Here is a 25242-nt window from a genome sequence, read left to right as displayed (position 1 = left end):
CTCACGCTGAAGAAAGTCTAGTAGGTCTGGCGAACAGGGCAAAGTGTTCAAAAGTTTGGGCTCACTTTACCAAATGCAACTCTGGTGCATCTTGGTGCAATTTAAGTAAAAGTAGGGTAGTTGCGTCTAAAGGGGGTAACACCAGCAACCTAATGAAACACATACAAGTTCAACATTCTATAAATCTGAAGCAGAGCAGCGTGTTTGACTGCTTTAGCAAAGCGACTAATGCTAATGAGTTTGCTAGCATTACTGCAAGTACGTCCCCAGTGCAGCCACCGAGTCCCAGAGGCTCACACCCAAGTTAACCCCATTCTCCTTCGCTAAACGAGGGAAAATGACACAGGAAAAAACTCAGATTGTCACAGAGCTGTCGGCAAGGGTATTGTAAAAGATTTCCTTCCCTTCACTACAGTGGAGTCCAGTTGGTTTAGGTACGCTATAGGTGCTAGCTCGCTTAAGTGTGGATTTTAAGTTGCCATGAAATCTATTTTTGTATTGCTCATGATTATTACTGTTAGTGCATTTACTGTTAATGTAAACTGTTGTTACTGTAGGAAGAGGAGCACAGCCCTTAACCCCAGTTACAACCCCTTCCAGAGGCACATTATCAGACACCCTAATAAAGACATTGATAACTATCAGTATCGATAAAATCCTAACGATACCCATCCCTAGTACTGAATCCGCCATTGCAGTGTAATATATAAAAGGATATTTAAATCAGTTACTGTGTTTTTCTTCGGATTTAATTTAGTTCCACTTCTCTCTCTTGTGTTTTATGATGACATATGGAGCTGATTCACTTCCATGAAATGTAATGCCAATCCTGGACTGTTGTTTTCTTCGCTGCTAGAGACTAGTGATCATTTTAATCCTCTGCTGCTGTGTTTGGATTCAGCTAAATCTCTCTCACCGAGTTGCCTACTTCTTTGACAGATTTGCACATTAGCTTTGTGGAGCCACACATTATTTTTTCACTTTATTTCATCTGAAGACAAGTAGTTGAAAACTGCCACAGACAAAGCCTCTACCTCAGGCTTTTGTTCTTGCTAAATTGCAATCATTTGTGTGACTCAGCGGCCTCTCTTTGAGCCAATTTATCACAAAGCTTTGGATTGGAGTTGAAAGTTTATGGACTTATTGTTCCAGCCTAGCCTTGTTTCAGACCTCCAAATCACAACATCTCTGTTATCTGAGGGGAATGGGAGTTCAGTTTAATTATCCTGCTAGTTTACACCCACACATGAGCCAAAACTCATCATGTTATTTCTCAAATGTACGATATATACTGAATATAAGATTTGTCCCATAAGTGTAGTACAAGGTAGTTTTCAAAGCTGCCAGTTTGAAAGATGGTGCTGCTGCAATGGTGTCGACTACTGTGATTCAATAGGAGGGATTTGCATTATACATCACATGTGGAGGGCCTGACTTTGTTGCATCCAGAATGATTATGGTGGCTATATTAACTCTTTGTGGGTTGTATTTCCTCTATAACAAATAGTCAATATCAATACTCTTTCAGATGCTACTATGGGAGCATTTAGGAGAAGCTGGTCATCATAGTGGATGGAGTAATAGGCAGCAGCATCCTGCAGAGGAACAGGTCACCTGCTCCTCCTCCAGCTGCCCCTGGAAGTGTGTCAGCTCCTCCAGGTTGGACTGTAATTAGAACAGAGTCAAACATCCCCAGGGCATCTCTCTCTATCCTTCTTCCTTATCCTTGTCCATCCTTTTTCCTTCTGAATAAGACCTCCTTTGAACACTGCGGCACCCCGTTCAAACACACAAGGTGTACCTTCTTTTAGACCTCCCCCTGGGATCCACTGGATCCTTTTTATAGTAGAGTTTATCTGAGGTGGTCAGCCATCGCCCTGTTACTTCATCATCCCTTCTGTGTGGACGGGCGTAGCTGATAAAGAGATAATACGTGGTTTAATTGGGGCTGTGAATATAAAAAGGCATCAAATACAAAACAGTAACAGAAATATTCAGTATTGAAGTCAACAAGACTGTTGGCTTTTGCAAATCATTGAGCTTTATTTCAGTTCACATATTACAGTGTTTATAATAATAATTGAGAAGTCTGGAATAACCCTGTCTGTGTCTGTTTTTGTCTCTTCCCTGTGTGTTCCAGGTGGTGGCATACCATTACTGCCAGGCGGATAACACATACACATGCCTGGTGCCTGAGTTTGTACATAGTATTGCTGCCCTGCTGTGCAGAGCACACCAGCTTGGTGCTTACCGGGAGCTGTTGCTGAAAGAGCCCAACCTCCAGAGCATGCTCAGTCTGCGCTCCTGCGTGCAGGACCCCTTGGCTGCTTTCCGGAGGGGGGTCCTTGAGCCACTAGCCAACCTTCGTAAAGGTAAAAACATAACATTTCAAGTTGGTCGGCTTCTTGTGTTGTTCCATTCTGAGTTTTTATTCTTGAACAGCTGCATTTATCCACAGTACTCTTAAGAAATGTTTAATAGACAACATTTTCAATGCCACTGCTTTTACCCTTGGCAGAAGGGTTGGCAGACTTCTTAATCATTTATGTCTGTGTGACCAAACACTACTTGTCTGTGAGGTTTTAACTGACAATCATTATTAAGTTATTATGCCAGCTGCTTTACAGCAAAGTATCAATGAGCCAATTTAAACGAGTTGATAAAAGAACTCGAGAGCAAGAAAAAGATAAGAAGCAAGGTACTTTTGAAACCTGCTTGCCTCAAGTACTGTCTGCACATCATCTTCTATCCCTGTCTGTAGGGGATGTGTTTATACTTCGGACTTTTATAACTCCTAAAAATCAGGGAACGTTTTGTTCTCTACCCAATTTCCTTAAGTAACTCAACTAACTGCCACTGAAAGCATTAACTGTTTTCTTCTAAGCAAATGTAACTTGACATTTTAACAGGCAGTAAGTAAGCTGAAGCACTGGCTGTGTAGTTGATAAATCAAAGCTGAGTTCATCAAACCCTGTTATGAGCTGTACCTCACTGCACATCATACTTTGTTGGTTGTTGTGTGTTTCCAGAGCGGAAGATTCCAGAGGAGGACCACATCATCTTGATAGACGGGCTGAACGAGGCCGAGTTCCATAAGCCTGACTACGGAGACACCATCGCCTCCTTCATCACGAAGATCATCACCAAGTTCCCTCCCTGGCTGAAGCTGGTGGTCACTGTCCGGGTCAACTTACTGGTAAGGAAGAGCTGATTAAAAACAAACCTGAAGGCCAATCTTCTGTCACGTCTTAACTCTCTTACAAGCGTGTAGACTTTGACAGGTGTGAAAGGCTGCTCCGCCTTGTCATACTCTACTCTCTACAGAGTCTTTTTTTTTTGTCAAGCGTATCCGGGAACATTCAAAAAGGAATGGAAGTATCTGCGACCCGCGAATCAGGACTGCATGACATTATAGGAGCAGTCAGTCACTCTGAGCGGACTAGCTTGGAGGCAAAGTGACACTAGGTTCACTAGTTACAGAGATGTGCTCTGCTGGGTGTTGAACTCACACTGAGGATGGCTGAGGCTTTGACATGCCTGTAAAGTAACACGACGGCTGGTTTTCTTTGCTAAGGCTGAGATAATAATGTGAAAGCTGACTGACTGACATCCAGAATTCAGTTATTAATGCTCAGGCAGAAGCCATGCAGAGGTACCGGCCATCAGTATGCAATGCACTTCAATCCTCATTCATTCGTTTTTTTCCTGCAACTGCGAGGCAGGATTATCATTCAGTTCATGGCCAGTTTCTGTGCATGTGCTAAATCAATATATTGTAACTCTGACATTGATGTATTCACCTTTATTTATTCGTCAGGTTCCATTTATGGTGAGGAAAGGTTTTTTTGGATGTTATGTTTCTCGTTGCACAAAATGCTTAAAACATTTCCATCAAAGTAAATGTTTGGGGGGCTTTGATTGACACACGGATGCAGTTTTTTTAAAATGATGTATGTGTAAGTAGGAAGTAGATAAATAGGACGACTCATTAGATGTCAACCATGAAGAAAATTACAGCTCACTTTGCAACCGCAGCCGAAACGCTCCTTCACGCATTCATCACCTCACGACTGGACTACTGCAATAGCATCCTTTATGGCACATCCTCCAAAATCCTCAATAAACATCCAAAACTCAGCTGCCCGTCTGCTCACCCACTCTCGCACCAGAGATCATATCCCCCCAGTCCTCCAACACCTCCACTGACTGGCTCCCGAATCAGTGTACAATCCAATTCAAAATTCTTCTCCTCCACAACCTAGCCCCCTCCTACCTCACTGACCTCCTTCACCAACACACTCCCACCTGTATACTCAGATCTGTCGACGCCAACCTCCTCGCCCCTCTCACCCGATCCAAACACCGGACCTGGGGGGACAGAGCCTTCTCTATTGCTGCCCCCTCCCTCCGGAGCTCTCTCCCCCAACACCTCAGACACTCTCCCTCACTCCCCTCTTTCAAAGCTGGACTCAAAACCCATCTAATAAAATCTGCTTTTAATCTGTGACCCCTCATTATGTTTATTGTTGTAATAGTTGTCTTTTATATACATACATATTTAACTGTAATTACTGCACCTTGATTGTTATACAAGGTTTATTAGGACTGGGTTTAAAAAATCGACCCAATATCGATTAATAAATCCCCAGATCGATCCATAAAAATATGTGTAAAAACGTGTCTGATCACTCACGTTTCTGAGCGCACCTGAATGCAGCATCCCCCCGAAACACGGCAGTGAAGGAGATATGCCCAGACTTGTTTACTGCGCCTACTACTGGGACATCAGTGATCGCTGACGGACTCTTTTTATCGTGTGTGCGTTCATAAATATGCAAGTTAGTTTTGCACTTTGTTGTTTGCACATGTTTATGTCACTCTCTGTTAGCCTCGGCTTTAGCCGCGAGTGTATTTTTAGCATGTTATAAAATATGCCTTTCCCTATAACTCTTAGTCTCGTGTGGTTTTGTACTTCACGCCAGAAGATCTCGTGGCCAAATCTCGCAGCAAGTTGAAGCCCAGTTCGTTTAATCAAAACCATGAGCCTTACTGTTTATTGCTTTAACTATCTTTGCTATTGTTTTTAACATGTAAAGTGTCTGAGTACTTTTTAAAGCGCTATATAAACAAAAATATATTATTATATCTGTGTAAGCAAGTGTTATGAAAGCTTCAGTGTTGTGTTGCACTTTGAGCAAACAAATAGGATTTAACAAAGGAGCAAAGGTGTTCAGGATATTGGCCTCTGCTTGCTAGACTTATATCTGTTGTATCTGTGAGGTGTTGCTCGCACTTCACCCACCTCTGGGATAAGGATCAGTGACTCTGTGCATGTGTGGATTCATGTGTGTGTGTGTTTACTGTACCTTGTCATGATGAGGAAGAGAGAAGTGTTATCTCACCGAGGCAATGTTTCTTTAGCCTCAGACAGGCACAGGATTGGAGGATTAAGGTGCATTGATTTCTCCAACCCGCAGGACATAGATTGAAATGTGAGCTATGGCTCAGACCGTTGCTGGAAGTGTTACTGTTGCTTCCCCCCATCCATCGTCTGCTTCTTAATACTCACTTTTCTAGTCCTGTTTTTGTCATAGCCACATTTCCAACAGTAAGTGTCTGCTGTGGCCTGATAGCTGAGCGTGTTTGCTCCCCCGCTGCTCAAAGACAAGTCGGCTGATAGGAAACACACAAGAAGAATTCTTTGAAATGGCTCTTTCATTCAGCAATAACTCTTCTATTCGTCTGGTGTGGTAAAAACGAATGCTATTTATATTGCAGAAAGTAGCTTGAAATGTACTCATAGTTATTCGGGTATTTGGATTCTGATTGGTACATTTCACTGTTAATATAAAATGCCATGAGAAGGAAATTAAACTGCATGACTCCTTGAATATTCTGTAGCTTCCTGTATGTCACTGACTGTCCTCACCTTCCTCTCTTTCCCAGGAGATCACCAGCCTTCTGCCCTTCTCCAAGATCTCCCTGGATGATTTTACCGACAACAAAGAGATAAGCAACGACCTCAATGCGTACATCCAGTACCGTATCAATGGCAGCAAGGATATCATGAACAACATCAGCCTGAACGGCAAGGCCGACCCTATCACAGTAGGCAAGCTCAGCAGCCACCTGATCTCACGCAGCCAGGGCTCCTACCTGTATCTCAAACTTACCCTGGATCTGTTTGAGAGAGGCCACCTGGTGATCAAGAGTGCCAGCTACAAAGTGGTGCCCGTGTCTCTGGCTGAGCTCTACCAGTTACAGTGCAACATGAAGTTCATGACCAATTCGGCCTTTGAGCGTTCGCTGCCGATCCTCAACGTGGCGCTCGCCTCGCTGCACCCCATGACTGATGAACAGCTGTTTCAGGCCATCAACGCCGGCTTCATGAGAGGGGAGCTGCCATGGGAGGATTTCCAACAACGCATGGATTTGCTCTCGTGCTTCCTCATCAAACGGAGGGACAAGACGCGCATGTTCTGCCACCCCTCCTTCAGGGAGTGGCTGGTGTGGAGAGCTGATGGAGAGAGTACAGACTTCCTCTGTGACCCCAGGTAGGTCCTCTGTCTGAAAAGCAAATGCAGTAACTCAGCAGCTCTCCCTTTAGGGATGTGGGATACTTAGTCTGCAGTGCATCAAGAAAATATACTTGCAAAACAGTCTGTATGAAAGTACACGTCAAGCCGGGATCATAACTAAGAATTTGTCCTTTGATTGCAAACAATATGCACATCAGACCGCACTCGCATCTTTGATAAACAGCCCTTACTTATTTCTTCTCAGAGTGCTTCTGAATTAGTAGTTAATAGTATGTGAGTCATGGCCACCACTTTGCATGAAAAGTAAACACGAGGGTTTCATACACAGCAAGCAGAATGTTCTCATCAAAATGTGCCGCATGACTCATGTCTGAGTCACAGAGGAAATTGGGTCTGAGATGTTCCAGGTATTTGTTAAAATCATGCACTATTTATAATGCTGCTGCTAATGCAGTATATGGCACCTTTGTTGTTGCTGCTAGCAAACAACAATTCACAAGGACACTACTGGCATACAGAGATCCCTGCTGCAGGTAAAATAGGTGAATTACCATCAAAGACAGAACCTAACAAGTGGAAGTTTGGTATTTTTTTGGGGGATCGAAATGACTCATAGGAACAAAAACTTTTGGAATCGGTCCAGTAGATGTCCTCTGCCATAACGGCTGCAACATAATCCCCTGGGGCAACTGCGCCCGATCAAAGTACGTCCACTAAAAGTGCTTGTTTTTGCCGCTGAAAGGCTCAGATTGTTACTCCAGGTGTCCGACAACATTACCTACAAAGATCGTCCTTTTTTAAAAGCGTAAAATCCTTTTTGTGTGACCAGAAACAGAAGTCGCGCTCTGAATTCTTGCGGGTGCTGAGATGTTACCACAGGATGGTGGAGACGAGTTAAAGTTGGGGAGAGGGTTTGTTTATGTAGAAGACTGCCAGCAGGAATATATTTCAAAAGCTGTGGCTGAATATTTACCTGACGATGATGAAGATGAGGCTTTTGAACCACCGTCCTGTTCAGGTAACATCTCACCACCCATGGAGGACATCTACTGGACTGATTTCTAAAGTTCTTGTTTGAGTCATTTCGACAGCTTTAAAAATACCAAGCTTATCCTTTTAAGTCTGGAGCTCTGGCTATACTGTCGGTGATGTCCTAATATTAAAAATTGTGGATGTCAAAAATATATTGGATTGATTTTTTAAAAGTCATGGTTGTTAGGCATTTATTAGAAATGCATCTTCAGGAAAAAAGTCAGTTTGAAAACTTACTAATGTAATATTAATGTGTGCAGTCACAGTAGGCTGCTCTGTATTCCACTTTAGTTAGAATTAATTTCCAGAAGAAAAATTATCATTGTTTCCCACCATGGCCCTCCTTCCCTGCGAGACAGGCTTATCTACTTTAGTAGTGCTACCTCATTGTAATTCTGGAGCCCTCCCTCACCCACATCAGAGACTTCAGCCATTCACACTTAATAAATTGGATGATGTCACTCCGGCTAGCTTCCCCCCCCCCCCCACCCTCCCTGTTGCTCGTCAGTATCACCTCTGCGTACACAGCGGTGTCTCTAAAATGGACCGGAGCCGAGCTTCATATTCTGGTCATTCACAGCCCTCCAACTCTGTCATTAAAAAAACAAAGGCTCGGAGTCTGGCACAGGGAACACACATGCAAACAAAAGCCGGCTGCGCTGCCTCTCTGTTTGTGCCGGGGCATGACGAGAGAAAATTTCAACCAGATCAAAGTGATCTGCAATCATGCATGTCCTTTTAATGAAGTTCTGCATTAATTAACGGCGGAGTGTCTGAGTGAAGGAGGAGAGGAGAACCCAGGGGTTTTAGACGCTTCCCCATCCTTCAGTGGATGGATGGACTTGGTTACAAAAGCACAGAATAAATGACTCACCATGACCATGCCAAGGTGCATTCATGACCAAAATACACGAGTAGTTTCATGATGAGTCCAGCAGGCACACACTAAATGCATCAGTTGATTTACATGTGGCAAACTCTTTGTTGTCACTTTATCCGTTTCCAGTTTTGCTTTGCATCTCAGTATCCTCTGTTGTTTCCACACCCCAGGACTGGCCACGCTCTTATGGCCTTCATGCTTTCTCGCCAAGAGGGGAAACTGAATCGTCAGCAGACCATGGAACTGGGACATCACATCCTCAAAGCGCACATTTTCAAGGTACAACTATCATGCTCTCTACATTCATCTGAGATTGAATTCCATCCGTGGTGTTCGCTCTGTTATTCATGTATTATGTGAGTGTAGTTCACCCGAGGATAAGCCACGGGATGTGAAGAGAAATGCAGCTTAGGTTCAGTGACTCAATGTATGTTTTTGCATTCATATATGCGTGTGTGTGTGTGTTTGTGCGTGTGTGTGTGTGTGTGTGCAGGGCCTGAGTAAGAAAACAGGTGTGTCATCCAGTGTGCTGCAGGCTCTGTGGATAAGCTGCAGCGCCGACGGCCTTTCTGCAGCCCTGGCCTCCCTGAGGAACCTTTACACACCAAACGTCAAGGTAAACATGTTCACCAGCTCTTCTCCAGCTCTTGGACCAAACCTGGAATTTAATCCCCTGTTTTCATCTGAGGCTTTCTCCATTTCATGTAATTAAATCTCTCTGCTTTTTTGATTGATGGTCAAACAAAAATTAACCCTCGTTAATTAACCAACTAAAAGAATCAACAGATTATTTGATAATTAAAATAGTTTTCCTTAAACTCTTTAATCAGACTGCACATCTGTTGTCTTTAAACGTCCTTTTTGAATTCTTTTAGAAATCCACAGATTGCAATTAAGTTTTGGATTACTATAAATGTCAGGATCTGTTCCTTACACGTACGGACGGGGAGTGAGAGCTCAGCTGTCTGACGATGGAAATCACCATGAAAAGCTTTTAAAGTATAAAGATGTTTATTGGCCTGACTGATGCTTGTTGTTTCTTAGCATTAGCTCGATCCCCCGTCACCTTGTGTCTGTAGGCTTTAACTTCTCTACCTGACCCACAAACTGTCCTCATTTTTCTGTTGTCTTTTTATTCTTTTTAACTTCAGCCTACAAAGTATTTGCTATTTTCCTCACATTTCACAAACATCTTACAATAATCCATTTTTTGCTCAAGGCATCCTCTTTTCGTTTCTTGCAGTTTGTCTTATTTCTCTTGTTTCGTATATGGTAATATCTGTTTACAGATTCCACATAGAAATGTAGAATCTGTAAATAGAGATTACTTATATGGTAATCTCTATTTGTAGGCAGGGACATGGGTTTTAGGGACGTTTGTTCTACTCTTGTAGTCCGAGTAATATTCACCCATCACGTATCAGCAGGCTGCGACGTATGTAGGAAACAGTCAGTGTGGAGAGCAAAAGCCGGCGGAACGTAATGCACCGTAATGACATCCAGGCTCCCATCAGCATCATCTGATGATGATGATGATTTAGCTTCTAAATCAGCTAACAATCCGTTCTAGATCAAAAATCAAACTGGAGATAAATCCCCGAAAGCTGTTCAGTGTTCAGATTTCCCAACTTCCTCAAATGCATCATGATCGATCCAACCTCCGTTCAACAAATGAGCATTTTTAGTTTTCTTCTCCTCTTGAGGACAGACCTGACCAAGCTTCATTTTTAATTTGTACTTATCTGCATCATGATGTTGACATTTCATCAAAGACAAGACCCGTTAATTAAAGTAAATCACAAGAAAAAAACGGTTTCTTTTTCTGTAAACAACGCAGCACACTGAAAAGGACGTCGTCGCTGGCTACACGCCCGACATGTTCGCTATGTCCCCAGAGGCTATATCGTCGCCAGGCTATAGGTGATGGGATCCCAGATTGCTTATGGTAACGACAAGCATATGTCTAAGTATGTTCAGGACATTGATAGAGCAGATTTGTGTCTGCATATGTTAAGGAATGAATACAGACCCGAGCAAATGAAAAGAGTCAGTGATAAAAGAGTCTTAATTAGTCACACTGGATGCCAGCTGTTATTTGAGCAGAAGAGGAAATAAAAGACAGCATTTGAAACAGACAGATCCACACAGCTTGCATCTTTGGCAGTTTATAATATGATTTATTAATCGGAGCTGAATACTAATTCCAGGCTAAAATAGTCAGTAGCTTATTTAACACACTGATTAGCCAATTATTTATCAGATGAAGCCCAGGGATATTAATAACTTTTATGAGCAACACGGAAAATGAAAAATCTTCACAGGAAATTGGAAAGTAGATATTTATGAGATGTGTTCCAGGATGAAGAAAATAGGAAACGTGACGAGTTAAGAAGTCTGTGCACGATGAATGGGGGACAGAAAATCTTATTTTTACTATGAATATAAATGATTGAACTCACTGTTATTTATAAGAAAGAGTCAGTTCAACTTTTGACTCTGTGGATAGTCTGTTAATGACTTGTTGCTTCCAAATCTCCACGCATAGAGGAAGTTAAAGTAGCAGTAGTATCCTGTTTTACTTTAAGGGGGGAAATCAGTGTCCTCTCCTGTGAAGGCCATCACATGTAACAGTGTTCTATGAGATGTTGTCATCCTCATCGTCTATTTGCGAGTCATTATGTGTTATTTTGTGTACGTATAACATAAGTAGATAGACATATTTACACAATGACCTCGTTCTGTCCTCCGGGGAAAACAGCTGTTAATTCACTCCACAGTCGATCCAACAAACAACAGAGATTTTCATTTCCTGTTGTTGGCTCCTCATTTCACTCCTATCTCAGTTTGACCAAGCATGTATTATTGATTCCCTCATCGCGGAAGAGAGTAACACACTTAATAATTGCATTCAGTAGAATGTGACCACTTCATTTAGAGTCTGACCTTTGCTTGATAGAAAATCTCCAGAGTGGGCTGAAGCAATATGAGCATTTGCACTTAAATGAGCTAGAAGGGGAAAATCAAGTGTATCGAAGATTCTGCTGCTGTTTAAAGTAGTTATTTATCATGGTGTCGACAAATCCTGGAAAGCCATAAAAGTTTGTGGATTTAGAAAAGTGTTTTAGCCCACATCTTGTTCTGTGTTTTGTTCAACTTCATTTCAAATTCTAGTGAAGAGCCTGTTTTTCAAAGTATCTGTGATATCTTTGTGAAGTGTGGTGGAATAGAGGAGAATGACTGAGCAAAGTTTTATCTTTGTGGGTATTCAGAGGAATTGTAGAGAAACAATGATTGCATAAGGATTCACATCATCCTCATGGATAGTAACGTTGTCATCCTGATTTTCATGATGCTATCTTGTTGTATTCTGTAGACATGACATACTGTATGTTGTGTGTCCATCTTTATTTAGTGTGTTGACAGGTTTTTCAGACCCGGGAAGACCCACTTATAGCTGCTGATTTTCTCTTTTCCCATTGCCAGTGGAGTATCCTGCTTTCAGTCTCTTTTCTGCTGCGTCACCGTCTGACATCACAAATGCGGTGAAGATGTCACAGTGGTTAGGCCTTTATTGTATCTATTACTAATTCAGTCTATTTATCGAACTCGGAGCCAAGAAATTTGGAACAATGTTCGAGCGCTGCTTGGACCGAGACAGCCGGATTTTGTAGCTGAGATGACAAGGAGTCGCAGATAAGCATAGCATCGCTCCGGAAAAGGGGCAGAGATTTAGCGTGTTGACATGGGTTTTGTGTTTCCATCAGTCATTTAACATTCCCCATTCAAGCTTTTCATCTACATACTATTAAGCCATGGTTCTCAACTGGTGGGTCGGGATCCAAATGTGGGTCGAAGAGCTGGTTTCAGTGGGTCGCAGATGTGTGCTTGAAGAAAAAAAAGTTGTGGCAAAAAGTCGATGCTGCGCTTTTATTTTGAAGGACATGGGTTTCCTATGTCTGTGTGCAGTGGTAGTGTAGTTTCTTCACACTCCATGTATCCACTGATTGGGTAATCCCAGCTACAATTACATTTACATTCTTGAGACTTGATGAGCCCTACAGAAGTTGCATTTATGTGCCACTCAAGGTTTACTTCTGTTAAAAAAAAGGTTGTTAAGATAAACACGAAAAAACATCTATTGTAGTGTTTTACATAAACTTTGACAACATGTTTCCAAACCATCTGACTGTGTTTGCATTTGTACATCAGGTGAGCCGTCTGCTGATGCTGGGCGGGGCGAACGTGAATTACCGCACAGAGGTCCTGAACAACGCGCCGGTGCTCTGCGTCCAGTGCCACCTCGGTCACCAGGAAATCGCCGCTTTGCTGCTCGAGTTTGGGGCCAGTGTGGACGTCGTGTCTGAAAACGGCATGAGCCCGCTCTGCTTCTCTGCAGCTGCAGGACACTTGGGAATCGTCATGCTGCTCTGCAAGAGGGGGGCCATGGTGAGGAGCTAAAATTTCTAACTCTGGGGCCGAGAAATATGGACGTTTTGATAACAGAGTCAGCCATGTTTATCCTCCCAGACTTTGCCTAGCTGCATCCATGCAGCATGTAAATTAAACCTGTTTAACCATATGATACATTTTTCCAAGCACTGACCATGTTGTATTTCCACCAGGTTGATCACGTAGATAAAAGTGGCCAGTGTGCGCTGGTCCATGCCGCCCTCCGAGGACACCCAGAGATTATCCAGTACCTGCTGGAGCTGGAGTGGAGTGCTGAGGGGCAGCAGCAGGACTGCGCTCTGAAGAACAAAGCTCTGCAGCAGGCTTTGATAGCAGCCTCCAGCATGGGACACACACAGGTCCGACACACAGGAAGATATTTTACTTTACGCACAAGCAAACTCCAGCTGTTATAAATGTGATAATATCATAAAGAAACTTAGGGCAAGGTTTTTATGTCCTTTTATCAAACCGTATCTCACTAAAAAAGGGAAAAAGCAAGGCTGCATATTGCAAAAAATCACACAGCACCTAATATCTAATGTGAGTTTCCCCATAATCCTTCCACAAGTAGTTTCAGAGAGCAGAGAGCACAACAGGTAAAATCCAAACATCTTCTCCTCGCTGATGATGACTTAAAATTCAGAGTGTTGCTCGGCCTTGTAATGTCGGAAAGAAGGATTTGGGGATCGATCACGGTGCAGCGCCTACAGCTGCCCAGGTGCAACGCAGGCTCAAGGTTTATTTTGGCTTCCTCATTAGTTGGAATGGGATCCAGATACCAGGCTTGGAATAACAGATCTGGGCCAAGCTCGGCTGTCAACCCACATGTTGAAGGAGACCCCTTAAAAAAGTCAATGTATAAATCAGCTTGGACTCACATAACCTCCACGAGTAGCTCAGAGAGCAGTGGTTCTCTCGTCTGCTGTGATTAATTAATAATAATCTGCTCAGAAAGCAGATTTCTTTTGTTATTCTGCTTTAGAATGACTGTTGTTTTACCTCTTGAAGGTTTATTTGATATCGTACGTTGACACAGTATGCAATTAATCTACGTTTCTTTTTTGGCAGGTTGTGAGCGGCTTGCTGGCGTTGAATAATGAGCATGCTGTGCAAATTGATAGCCACGACACTCTGTGGGGAGAGACAGGTATGTTTTCATCCATCTTTGTGCATTACGTTGCTCCATGGTATCATCGCCTGCTGTTTTTGCATTCTGGTGATTGCGTGCTGCAGCAGACGGTCTTGTATCTCTCGTCTGCACAGCAGCGCTCCCTGTTTGATGTAGAGGTCGCTCAGCCCTGATGCATGTGCATTTTTACAGCTGCTCCAAAGTTTTCCTGCACTTTCCTGTAGTTTCTGCTAAAAGCATTACTTGTGGGTCATGTGGCTTTCTACTTTGAGTTTGGTCAACACAGTATTTCCTCTGAAACGATGATTTTCCATGACGCTGCTGGAGTAATCCTTTAGTTCTCTTTGTTAAGAAACACAGTCTGAAGTTACTCCACTATGTCTCGTATGCATTGCTGTTCACAATGAGGTATAGCTTTTTCTGTAGAATTATCTTGTTATTAATCTTGTAACCAGAGAGTTTTACTTAGACCCTGTTCACGTTTGGTATCAACATGTGGTTTTTGTGAACGGATCACAAGTGGACAGCTATAAGTACAGGTGTAAACACACCCAGGATGGATTGAGGACGCATTCAGATCCGATCACTCAGGCCACATACGGAGGTGTTGTACAGAGGAAAGTTCTGTTTTGTGAAGAACTCAGTGCGGGGACCCGAACAGCGGAAGAGCAGAGTGATCGGTAGCTGTACATACAACAGAACTAATGTAGGCTGTTAGTGCATAACAAAGGCGACGATTCCTTAAGACTCAAGCCGTGCTCCCGTGCTTGTTGCTTGCGTGTTAAACAGGAGTTAGCCCTGAAGCTAGCTCAGTCCTGGAGCAGAACAATAATAAGTCTCCCCTTTGCTTTCTGACTACTAGATTACTCATTTGTTCTTAGGCAAGCATTTTCTGCTGTTTCGATCGCATCATTACAGTTCGACTCGAACTACTAATATTTCACCAGGTTCAAACGATTTATCGATTTTCGATTGAAAAGTGACAGCCCTAGTGTGTACGCACATGTGTCCTGGGCCACATTAAGCATCGCTCACTCTCCCCATATCCACGGCAACGACCATGGGTATTAGATTCCAGTGGAAACATTTAGGTGTTCTTTTAGTTGAATCTTTTTCTGAGTAGGTTTTCGGGTACCGGGATGTGTGTGCTTCTGCCTGATTAAAGGAAAGTGATGGCAGGACGCTCAAAGCCATTTGAGATTAATTGAGGAAAGGTTTCAAAAAGCCATGTGCAGCAGCAGGGAGCAAAATAAGGTCTAAAAGCAACATGACTGTTAGGGTTGAAACTGAATGCACTGTTTACAGCTGTACATTAGTCGTTATACACACCCAGACGATGTCATAAGAATATTTATTTGGTTACCAGTTTAACTGCTAAAATTATTTCTGCTACATTTGTAAGTATCAGACGCATCCCGCTGTGTAAGAGCAGCACATCTCATCTGACGCGTCGGACACATTTAAAGATGTTGTCTCTCATTTTCAGTGTGAGCTTTTGCTTTGAAAGTTTCCGGATCCAGAGGCTATAAATGTACAAATCGCACCCCTTCTGATTTGACAACAGTCTTTGATGTTGAGTCAAACCAGAATAGATTTTTTAAAAAATAAGAATTGTAATAATAGTCTCTTTGTCTGTGAGGCTGCAGGATTTAGCACTAAAAGTTTGCTGCTACAGGAATGTAGGTCAGCCTATTAATGGAGAGGCTGTCCACAGTGCGCTTAAGTGTTGCCTGTGCCCTGCTAAATGACTGCAGGACTTCAGACCTCATTGCGGTCGTCCGTCCTGTATGGAGCTGTTCCCTCTGTGTTCTGCTGCACTCCAAACACCTGCCTTCATGTTATTGAAAACATGATACATTTTATCTAAAGCTTTAGGCCTTGTTACTTGGGTACTTTGAACATGACTATGGATGTGAATTATAGTAATCACACCATCCTGAACATTGGAGCCACCTGTGCTGTGAGTGCTGCGGTATTTACCGCTCCTCTCAGCTTACAAAGTGGATGCTAAATCACCCTCTTGAGCGTGCTTCAACAGTAATGAAATATTAAGTCACAGGTAGTAATAGAGAGGCGCTGAGCTATGACACAACTGACCTGAAACGTAATGAGTCCTAAACACTTGACACGACCACATATTGAAATGTTTTGGCGTTGATTTAATACGAGATCCAGGTTCGTGTTCTGTCAGGAAAATAATGTTCTTACAGTTCAGACAACAAAAGTGACTGTGTTCATGTTGGATGCAAACAACAGAAATGATTAGCACTGAGAGATATATTAAATTTCAGTTTCACCTCAAATCACTTCTCTGCCACTCACAGTGCAGATTTAATAATCCAACCTCATAGCAGCTCTGTTTCAGAGAGTACCAAAACCAATAAAGCTCTTGAATGATCCCCCATAGGACCGGTCATTCATTGTTGTCTCCGAACTATTCCCTGATAACAACCTGTTTCTGTAAAAAACGCATTTCATCTTTCAAATTCGTCAGAACATTGCTCGTCTGTGCAAACAGGTCGGCAGTGTCCCCCCGTGTTTAAACAGAGGCAGATTGGAGCGCGCATCTTGGCGAGCTCCGTCTTTTAAAATCCCCTCTTAGGATGCAAAACTCTTCCTGGTTATGCAAAGAAAGGTGACTTCACCGCTCTGTCGTTCTCATGGTGATGAGCGCAGAGCAGAAGTCCGACACGTTCTTGTGTCGTCGTACAATAATCTTCTTTAAATAACTTATTGTATGATACATTTTGCTGTTTGGATCCCATGGTGCATGCAGATGAGGACCATTCTCTCATTTTGTTAGCTTATGACAAACACAGCGGCCACAGGGTGCCTCTGTGCAGCCTTTATATTATTCATGTCAGTTCTTGTCATGGCCATAATCCATTTAAATGACAAGATGTTTATTTTATTGCAGGGCAGGATGGAAAAAACATTTTGGCATTTATTTTCCTGTCATGATTTACTTATCCGTGTGGGGCTTGTTTTTTAATGCTGATGTGGATTTCTTTGTGCTCCACACACGCTTTGGGAGGTCTCTCCGGGTAGTGAAAAATGGCTGCCCCCTGCTCTGAATCATTAGAAAGGCTTAAATACAGGAGAAACTGTACGTACAGTTTTTTCCTCCCTGCTGTTGTTTCCTTTTATGTGTACACAGAGTATAAGTGCTGTACAGATAGAGCACAGTACGAGCTGAGGAAGGCAGCTATTTGTGGCTCCGCTCAGGAGCCGGGGGAAAAGATGCTTTCATTCTCGCATCAAATGACAAACACCTGCTTTTTAACACTGCTTTCTGATGGGAGGATTTATCTCCATGGGCTTTTTTTTATCAGCAAGATTCTCCATCCAAACTATCACGTGCGTTCACAGGAAGTCAAGTATCCTACATTAATTAACATTTCTAGTTTCCTTTAAGAGCTGCAGGAAATGTGGCTTACTTTATTCTCCCTTCCAGTGTGGAGCAGTTAAAAGTTGAATTAAAAACTTTGTGCATAGAAGTAAAATATGCTCAGTATAAACGCACTTCTTATGTAATTGAGCATCTGCTGCTTCCCCAGGCTGAGCAAACTTACCATTTTACACAGAGCAATCTTTGTTTGTGCTGCCTTTTGTAAACAGCCTGAAACCATCTTGTCGACTATGGAATCAAACTTAACTTACGCGTTTATAATTTCATGCTGACGAAACGTAAAGCAGCTCAAGCAGCCGTAATAAATAGAAGAATCCCAAACTTTGGTGAGACGATATAATTTAAGAGCATTTGTCAGGTTGTTTATCTGCAAAGCTTTGGTTCAAATTACCACCTCTTGGTTGTTGTGGTGCTGGATAAACACATTATTATGCGTTCACTTTGTGAATGTGTTTTATCAGACAGTGATTTAGAGTCTCCTCATAAGGCTGTCAGAGCAGCTTTGTGGGTGGGCTGGAGGAGACGCGCGGCAGATTTAAGACAAGGCTGATAAATAGCTTACAGAACATTAGATGAGATAAAATAAGGCACTTTATTGATAACTGAAGGAGCTCCTTCTCTAAAGAGCACGAGTCTTTATAAGTGTTTTGAATTGAACAGACATGAATAGACACAAACTGCACAGCTGTTTAGACCAGTACCAATGTAACCATCAGCCATCACAGGTGCTGCTAATGTTGCTCCCCGGAGCGCAAACAGAGCCTAAGTTTAGCCGCTCAGAGTCATTGTCTCTGCTGTGCTGTGTAAGAGGATATCCATATTTTGAGCAGATGGAGGGCGGGGCTGTTTGGCTCTGATGACTGTTTATCCAGATGGATGATGTCAGTCAGACACCGAGGCTCAGCAGCACCTTAAATCTCTCAGAGGTGAACGTGAGAGCAGAGCTGCTCCGGTTCTTCCGCTGGATCTCGCTCTGTTTTGACAACCAGCACTCATTTAAGACCGGCCCATCTGCTGCTGTAGACATCCACAGCGGGCTGATTCACTGCGAGCGTTTAAAGACGCCGTCTTTGCTTTCTTCACAGACCAGAATATCAGCAAAGATTCATATTTGTCTAATTCGTTTCAACCACAAAGAGAGAGCCGTAAACAGAGTAAATCCCAGCTAATCACGGTCTGACGAAGATACAAAATACAAACAAGAACGGTTGTTAGACACAATTGTTTGACTTTGTTGTCTACTGTTTGTCTGCTGATGCATGAAATGTCTGAATTCTCATCTCTCTGTAAAAAAGCCTGGGGAGCTGGAGGCAGGATTTTAATGAGTTCAATAAGCATAACATATTTGTCTGTTTTTAAACTCAATTAGCACCAAAAATGAGTCTGGATTTCTCAGCTTGTCTTTGCTCTGCGAAGAATAGGAGGATTTGGGGATTGTAAACACTATTTATATCCCAGCTGTTTCTTTCCCACATACTTGTGAGAGGAGCCTTGGGAACTTCACATGTTATCATGCTAACTAATCCTCCTGCTTTACAGTGTCCTCTCTGGCTAAGTGGTGAGACATGCCACTCTTATCTGACAGCTGTACTGCATACTTACCTTCACTTTCTCCCTCTCTTCAAAACTATATAAAGAATCCAACCCTCACATCTGTGTCTGTGTGCGCTCCTCTCTCCTTCCTTTAGCGCTGACGGCAGCAGCGGGCCGAGGGAAGATGGAGGTTTGCGGCTTCTTGTTGGAGCAGGGGGCGGTGGTGCAGCAGGTCAACCGGCGGGGGGTGTCGCCTTTATTCTGCGCCGTCAGACAGGGACACTGGCAGGTGAGACACGCTGCGTGGCTCTCCATCCTCACAGCGAGCAAACAATCACACCTCGACTTTTTCTTTTTGTAATCTCCAAACAGTGTGTGGTGTTTTATTGTCGTGTGGTATTTATGTCCTGCCATGGGGCCTGGGAAAAAAGAAACTTTTATTTGAGCTCTGGATGTTTTTCTGCTCTCTGACTGTGTCGGTCTGTCTCCTAGATTGCAGAGCTGCTGTTGCAGCACGGTGCTGACATAAACATCAGCGACAAGCAGGGCAGGACCCTACTCATGGTGGCTGCCTGTGAGGGTCACCTGAGCACCGTGGAGTTTCTGCTCTCGAAAGGTGAGCGACATCAACTGTAATCTCACTCAACAGGAAACCACAGGGCAGTGAATAGTCCCTGATGCATTGAACTATCACTATACGTTAATATGAATTATTGTATGTCTCAAAAAGGTGCATCTTTGACTTCGATGGACAAGGAGGGGCTGACGCCGCTGAGCTGGGCGTGTTTGAAAGGACATAAGAATGTAGTGCAGTTTTTGGTGGAGAAAGGTGCGGTCATCGACCACACGGACAAGAACGGACGGACTCCGCTGGACCTCGCTGCCTTCTACGGAGACGCCGAGATTGTGAGTGAGAGTACTTTACACAGAGAGCGTCTCTGTTCCATTATTGAGCACATACTGTTGAGCGTTAGACAAGGGCTGCGCTGACAACGCAGTGTTGCTTGGTGCCGTCATGCAGGTCCAGTATTTGGTGGAAAGAGGAGCAGTGATAGAGCATGTGGACTACAGTGGGATGCGGCCTCTGGACCGGGCTATAGGCTGCCGGAACACGTCGGTGGTGGTGACTTTGCTGAAGAAAGGGGCCAAGCTGGGTAAGCACATCAATGTATCTACAGTAAAATAAGTTTTCTGTTTATTTCCAACTGTTCATGTGGGTAATCGTGAGCATGTGTACTAACATTTAAGGCTGTTAGTTTGTCAAACATCACTCAGTCAGCTGTTAGTCCTGTGGTCCCAAGAAACTGTGAGGTCTGCAGTGTCTTCACGTCTCAGTTAACACTAAGAGTGTTTTTCATGTCGAGCTTGTTCCCGTCTCGCCCAGCATCTCATGGCACCAAGAAAAAGCTCGGGATAATTTTGTGGAATGTCGAAGAAAAACCCCGTTTCTATTCCTGCCTCTCTCTCACTGCTCAGCATGCTTGTACGCTCACTTTTACGTGTGTGTCGGTGCATGTGCATGTCCTCCTTCCTCTCCCTCGCGAGCTGCTTTGCTAATTTCAGAATGTGACTTATCACTGAAATGACATTCACAGAGCTATCTGCTGTGTGGCTTATCTGCGCTGCACTCTGCCGTCTCAGAAAGAAAGTGATGGGCAGAACCTTTACACTTCTTTCAGCACTGTTAACAGTCTGCATGCGTTTACAAAGCCGCCTCACGTTGAGGGAGGCGTAATTGTATATTGTCACACTTCACTTTGCAGCACCTTTTCCTTTCACAACAGATGACTACTCTCACTGTTGCATGACCTCTTTTCTCTTCACTCTTTCCCTCCTAACTCCCTCACTGCCTTCACTAAACTAAGGCCACAGAACGTCTCCTTACGATCGATCAGGTACAATCTTTAGGTAACTTTACCTTGTACCAATTTCCAGAGAATACACTGGCCGTCTGTTGGTGCCGTTAACAACAACGTTAACAGGCCTCTCTTTCCCCTTTGCTTCCTCCCTCTCTATGCACACAGGAAACGCTGCGTGGGCCATGGCTACTTCCAAGCCTGACATCCTGATCATCCTCCTGCAGAAGCTGATGGAGGAGGGAAACCTACTTTATAAGGTAAGATGGCAAAGAAAGAACCAGCTGGACTAAAATATTTCCTGTTTTTTAAAAGAAATTTAAAAGGTACTAACGACATCCGTTTCTTGGTCAGCTAAATGCAGAAAAAGAATAGTGTATGTTCGCACCACTCACCAAAGCAGCCATGATCGATGCTTGACATTTAACAGATTGAGTTTGTGGCAGAAAGGACAAACCTGTCAGGTGTCTGAAAGCGCCTGTGTGCCCAATCTGTGATTGATGAGCACAAAGGGCTCAAGCTAAAGAAACTATTGTGGGAGTTCCTGGTTCAATACCCTGCCCTGCTTCTCTCACCCACATGTTTCCTTCTGGTTCTGTCCCTCTTCCTCTCCGCATGCTCGCCCTCCACGCATCCTCCAGAAAGGGAAGATGAAAGAGGCGGCCCAGAGGTACCAGTACGCCCTGAGGAAGTTTCCTAGAGAAGGCTTTGGAGATGACCTGAAGGCGTTTAAAGACCTGAGGGTCTCTCTGTATCTCAATCTCTCCCGCTGTCGCAGAAAAACCAACGTAAGCCTCTCAAGAGACACTTTCTTTTTCCCTTTGTTCCTCAGCCGGAGCTGTATTTTTAGCATGATCCTTTAATGGCTTTAAATAAGCCGTTTCACTCACTAGACTTTTATTTGTCAGTGTAATGAATATCACGGGGCATCATTAAACGGATATTTGCTAAAGAAAAGACTGGGAAGTATCCCCCGTTGTTTTGAAATGTTGTAGACGAAAAGCTAAATGTGTGACCAGGACCGCAGCATGCGAACGATCGGGAGCCTGTGTGGGCAGGAGAAGCTTGTTAGTGTTCAGATGGCACCAGGCAGGAGGTTGGGAGGAAGCTACATGTGTACTGGGCAGTGGACACAATCTCCTCAAATCTTCTTGTGAAACAATATCAGCTCCTGAGCGTGCCAGCCTGTCTGCTCGCTTTGACTGTGCAGAACAGTTGTGCCTCTTTCTGTTCGGGTTTTTACCCAATGTTATCACAGAATGATCAATTAAATGACTTCTTGAGGAAGACTTTACAGTGAAGCAAACACAACACATTTTTAAGCTGTCATGCTTTTGAATTTCTGGATAATTGTTGCTGCAGATGAGCTCTTCATAAAAGTTTGTTTACGTAAGTCTTGTGTGTGATTTAAACTCAAACATGTGTGCTTCACTGTTATTCATTCATGTGCTTCTTTTAAAGGATTTTGGGATGGCAGAGGAGTTTGCAACAAAAGCACTGGAGCTGAAACCCAAATCCTATGAGGCCTACTATGCTCGGGCAAGAGCTAAAAGAAGCAGCAGGTAAGCTGTTCGGCACAGCTCCACAACAGCTTCTCTGGCTGTTAAAATATGTGGCGTAGATCTTGCAGCAATGCGTCTCTTCATTCTTTCTCCCATCAACAGGCAATTTACGGCGGCCCTGGCTGACCTGCACGAAGCGGCCAAGCTGTGCCCCAATAACCGGGAGATCCGGCGTCTGCTGGCTCGAGTGGAGGACGAGTGTAAACAGATGCAGCGCGTCCAGACTAAAGGAGGCCTCGCCGGGGCAGCAGCTGCTTCCAGCCAGGCATCAGGAGGACACGAGTCCGACCAGGAGCAGGACGAAGGACAAGGAGACCTCTCAGAGCACAGCCTCGCCAGGAGCATGGAAGGACAAAGAGACATCCTGGAGGAGGAGGAAGAGGAGGAGGAAGCCTCGCTGCACGACAGGACAGCTGAAGGCTGCTGGTCACAGAACAGTTTTTCCTACAACAAGGTGGCAACCTCTGAGCCCGGCAACAACAGTTTGGGACACCAGAGTCTGAGCCCCAGCTCGCCCCCGGGCCCCGGAAGGCTACCCCCACACCGGTACCCTCGAGAGCACCGGGAGGCGCTGGCACAACAGGGCCTGGTCCTGCAGCCCACCAAGCAGGCCCAGATAGTCAAGACCAACCAGCATATGAGCTCCATGCAGGCTGTGGGAGGGGCGGTGGGCGGCCGACCCACAGGGGCAAAATCTCAGTACGCTCCCTCCAGTCCCTTACCCAGCAGACACATGTCCAGTATGTTAAAGCCAGGCCCAGGCATCGACATCAGCCCTCTGCCGCCCCCCGCTGATGAGCCAGTGTACGGGAACCGCCCGCCACTTGCGTCTGCCTCCGCCTCCATGGGTCACAGCTATGAAAACGAGAGCCTCCACTCCTCCCAGGCTTCTTATTCATCCTGCAGCAACTCAAAGGGTCCGGGACAAGACCGGCTGTCTGCCCACTCTGCTTCCTCCCTGGATGGGTTGGCTTGCTCCGGTCCTGGACCACAAGGGAACCACACTGAGACAGGAAAGGAAGGAGTGTGCGGTGCAGTAGGGTCGCAGGGAGGCGGCGGCAGCAGCAGCAGCATGCGAGTGTCCAGCTCCACCAGCAGCCTGGCGTCCAGCAGCAGCCTATCAGACAGCGGCAAGCTGGGACCTGATGTCCGCACCAAGATCTCTGACAAAACCAAGCACAGCCAACAGGCCAGCTCTGCATCGGAGTACAAACCCCGACCCTTCATGGGCATCACCGACAAGACGGCTCGCTTTCATCAACAGCTCCAACAGCAGCAGCAAATTCAGCAGCAGCAAATTCAGCAGCAGCACCACGGCCTGCAGAGCCACCAGAGCCGCGGCTGGATGAACCACTCGTCCGACGGTCTGATGTGTCACAACATGTCGGCGATGGGCCTGCTGCCCGTCGACTGCGAGCTGCCTTACACCAAAACAGTGAGCACTTACCAGGAGCAGCACAAACCTCCGCCACCTCAGGGTGCTATGGCAATGAGTAGCTTACAAAACGGCATGCACGCCAAGGAATTCACGGAGAAGTTCTGCCAAGCCGCCAACTGTTACAAAGAGTCCAAGCCAGCGCTGGCTCTGCCGCACACTTTCATGGACAGTAAGCCCAAGCAGCCTGGCCTAGCCCGAGATAATCCTGCCATCCACGTAGCTTCAATGAAACCAAAGCGATCATTTATAGAGTCGAATGTGTAGAGATGTTTGTTTTATCTCTCGTACAGTCCACAACGCACACGCACGAGCAAGAAGTGAGAACAGGTTGTTTTTATTTTTTTAACAACCCCCAAAAAAATACAGTCTCACTTTAAAGCCTTGTAACAAGTACATGATGCAAGCGCTTTGTTTCCTGTGTGAATACAGACTGCAGGCAGTGTACTGATCGCTCCAGATTTTCTTCTTCCCAACCTGTCGCTTGTGGCTGTCAGCTTCTGTTACAAGACAACATGTCCGCCGTCGTTCAGCCAAGCTGGAGACATTGCACTGAAAGAAGTATTTGGACGTGAACTGTACAGTCCTCATCAACGCAGCGGTGACAGTAAGCACTTTATACACACTTAGGCCGCTCAAGTGCTTAAACAACATGTTCAGTTACAGCATTATGTTATTACAGGAGAGTTTGGAGGGAGTGAAACGGGGTTTAACTGTGTTCATTACGTCCATGGTGCTGAGAGGAGAAACAAGGAGGGAGTCCTCAGTGAAGGTGTAAGAGAGTCTAAAGGACGGGCATTCCTGTGTTTTAGGAAGGATGTTGTAGATCCTCACGTTGTGTATATATATAAATATGTCCTTTCCTTCTTTTCACTGAAGGTCCATGTTAAATGTAATGACAAGTTCAGACTTGTGTATTTTGAGTTTTATGCACAATGTTGTTCAGATGGTGTTCTAAAAAAGCATTTGTTAAATGTGTTTGTACATGATATAAATCACCGTTAACATTGAATTCCTTTCTGTATCTGCTTGTTGTTGCTGTCTAGTTTAATTTATTTACAGCGCCAATGGCTTGGTTAATTGTAAAAGCAATATATTTTATATAGTTATTTTTGCACAGCTACTAAGACATTTTATGATTCTCAATGATGTTGAGTTTAAGTGCATGCTACAATTGCAGTTTATATGACAGAGTAAAAAAAATCTATAAAAACAGAAATGGTTTTCGGGGCACAGTGCCATCAGCTCTATTTTAATATGTACGTTAAATGCAATTGTCGCCATGTTTTCAGTATTGTGAGCTTTATTAGCTGTGATCACATACTGTAATAGGACATTACTGCCATAGCCACCATGGGAGAGAGAAATAAAGACCCACTGAGGAAAAAGCGAACAGGTCTGCTCACTTTGACTAT

General features: G+C 44.3%; 1 protein-coding gene across 2 annotated transcripts in view; it reads left to right on the top strand.

The window, feature by feature from the left end:
* The window catches only part of tanc1b (tetratricopeptide repeat, ankyrin repeat and coiled-coil containing 1b), a 70928-nt gene extending 45715 nt beyond the window's left edge, over window positions 1-25213 (top strand). The window contains exons 9-24 of one of the 2 annotated variants that reach the window (XM_069662879.1): window positions 2141-2372; window positions 3030-3196; window positions 5947-6554; window positions 8622-8730; window positions 8945-9067; window positions 12661-12897; window positions 13074-13259; window positions 13972-14050; window positions 19130-19263; window positions 19467-19590; window positions 19705-19880; window positions 19996-20128; window positions 20999-21090; window positions 21472-21618; window positions 22292-22392; window positions 22495-25213. In XM_069662879.1, coding sequence (XP_069518980.1) covers window positions 2141-2372; window positions 3030-3196; window positions 5947-6554; window positions 8622-8730; window positions 8945-9067; window positions 12661-12897; window positions 13074-13259; window positions 13972-14050; window positions 19130-19263; window positions 19467-19590; window positions 19705-19880; window positions 19996-20128; window positions 20999-21090; window positions 21472-21618; window positions 22292-22392; window positions 22495-24094 — 4248 coding nt within the window. In that variant the 3' untranslated portion in view covers window positions 24095-25213. Of the gene's footprint in view, window positions 1-2140; window positions 2373-3029; window positions 3197-5946; window positions 6555-8621; window positions 8731-8944; window positions 9068-12660; window positions 12898-13073; window positions 13260-13971; window positions 14051-19129; window positions 19264-19466; window positions 19591-19704; window positions 19881-19995; window positions 20129-20998; window positions 21091-21471; window positions 21619-22291; window positions 22397-22494 lie in introns of those variants that run through there. The other variant, XM_069662880.1, reaches the window with a different exon arrangement.
* The last annotated feature ends 29 nt before the right edge of the window (window positions 25214-25242 follow it).

This window comes from Semicossyphus pulcher, unplaced genomic scaffold (assembly GCF_022749685.1).
Source record: "Semicossyphus pulcher isolate SPU_LCO1_2020_fin unplaced genomic scaffold, fSemPul1.0.p SCAF_15, whole genome shotgun sequence".
NCBI classification, from domain to species: Eukaryota; Metazoa; Chordata; class Actinopteri; order Labriformes; family Labridae; genus Semicossyphus; species Semicossyphus pulcher.
Note: the sequence above shows the minus strand (reverse complement) of the source record. Positions and strands in the feature narration are given on the sequence as shown.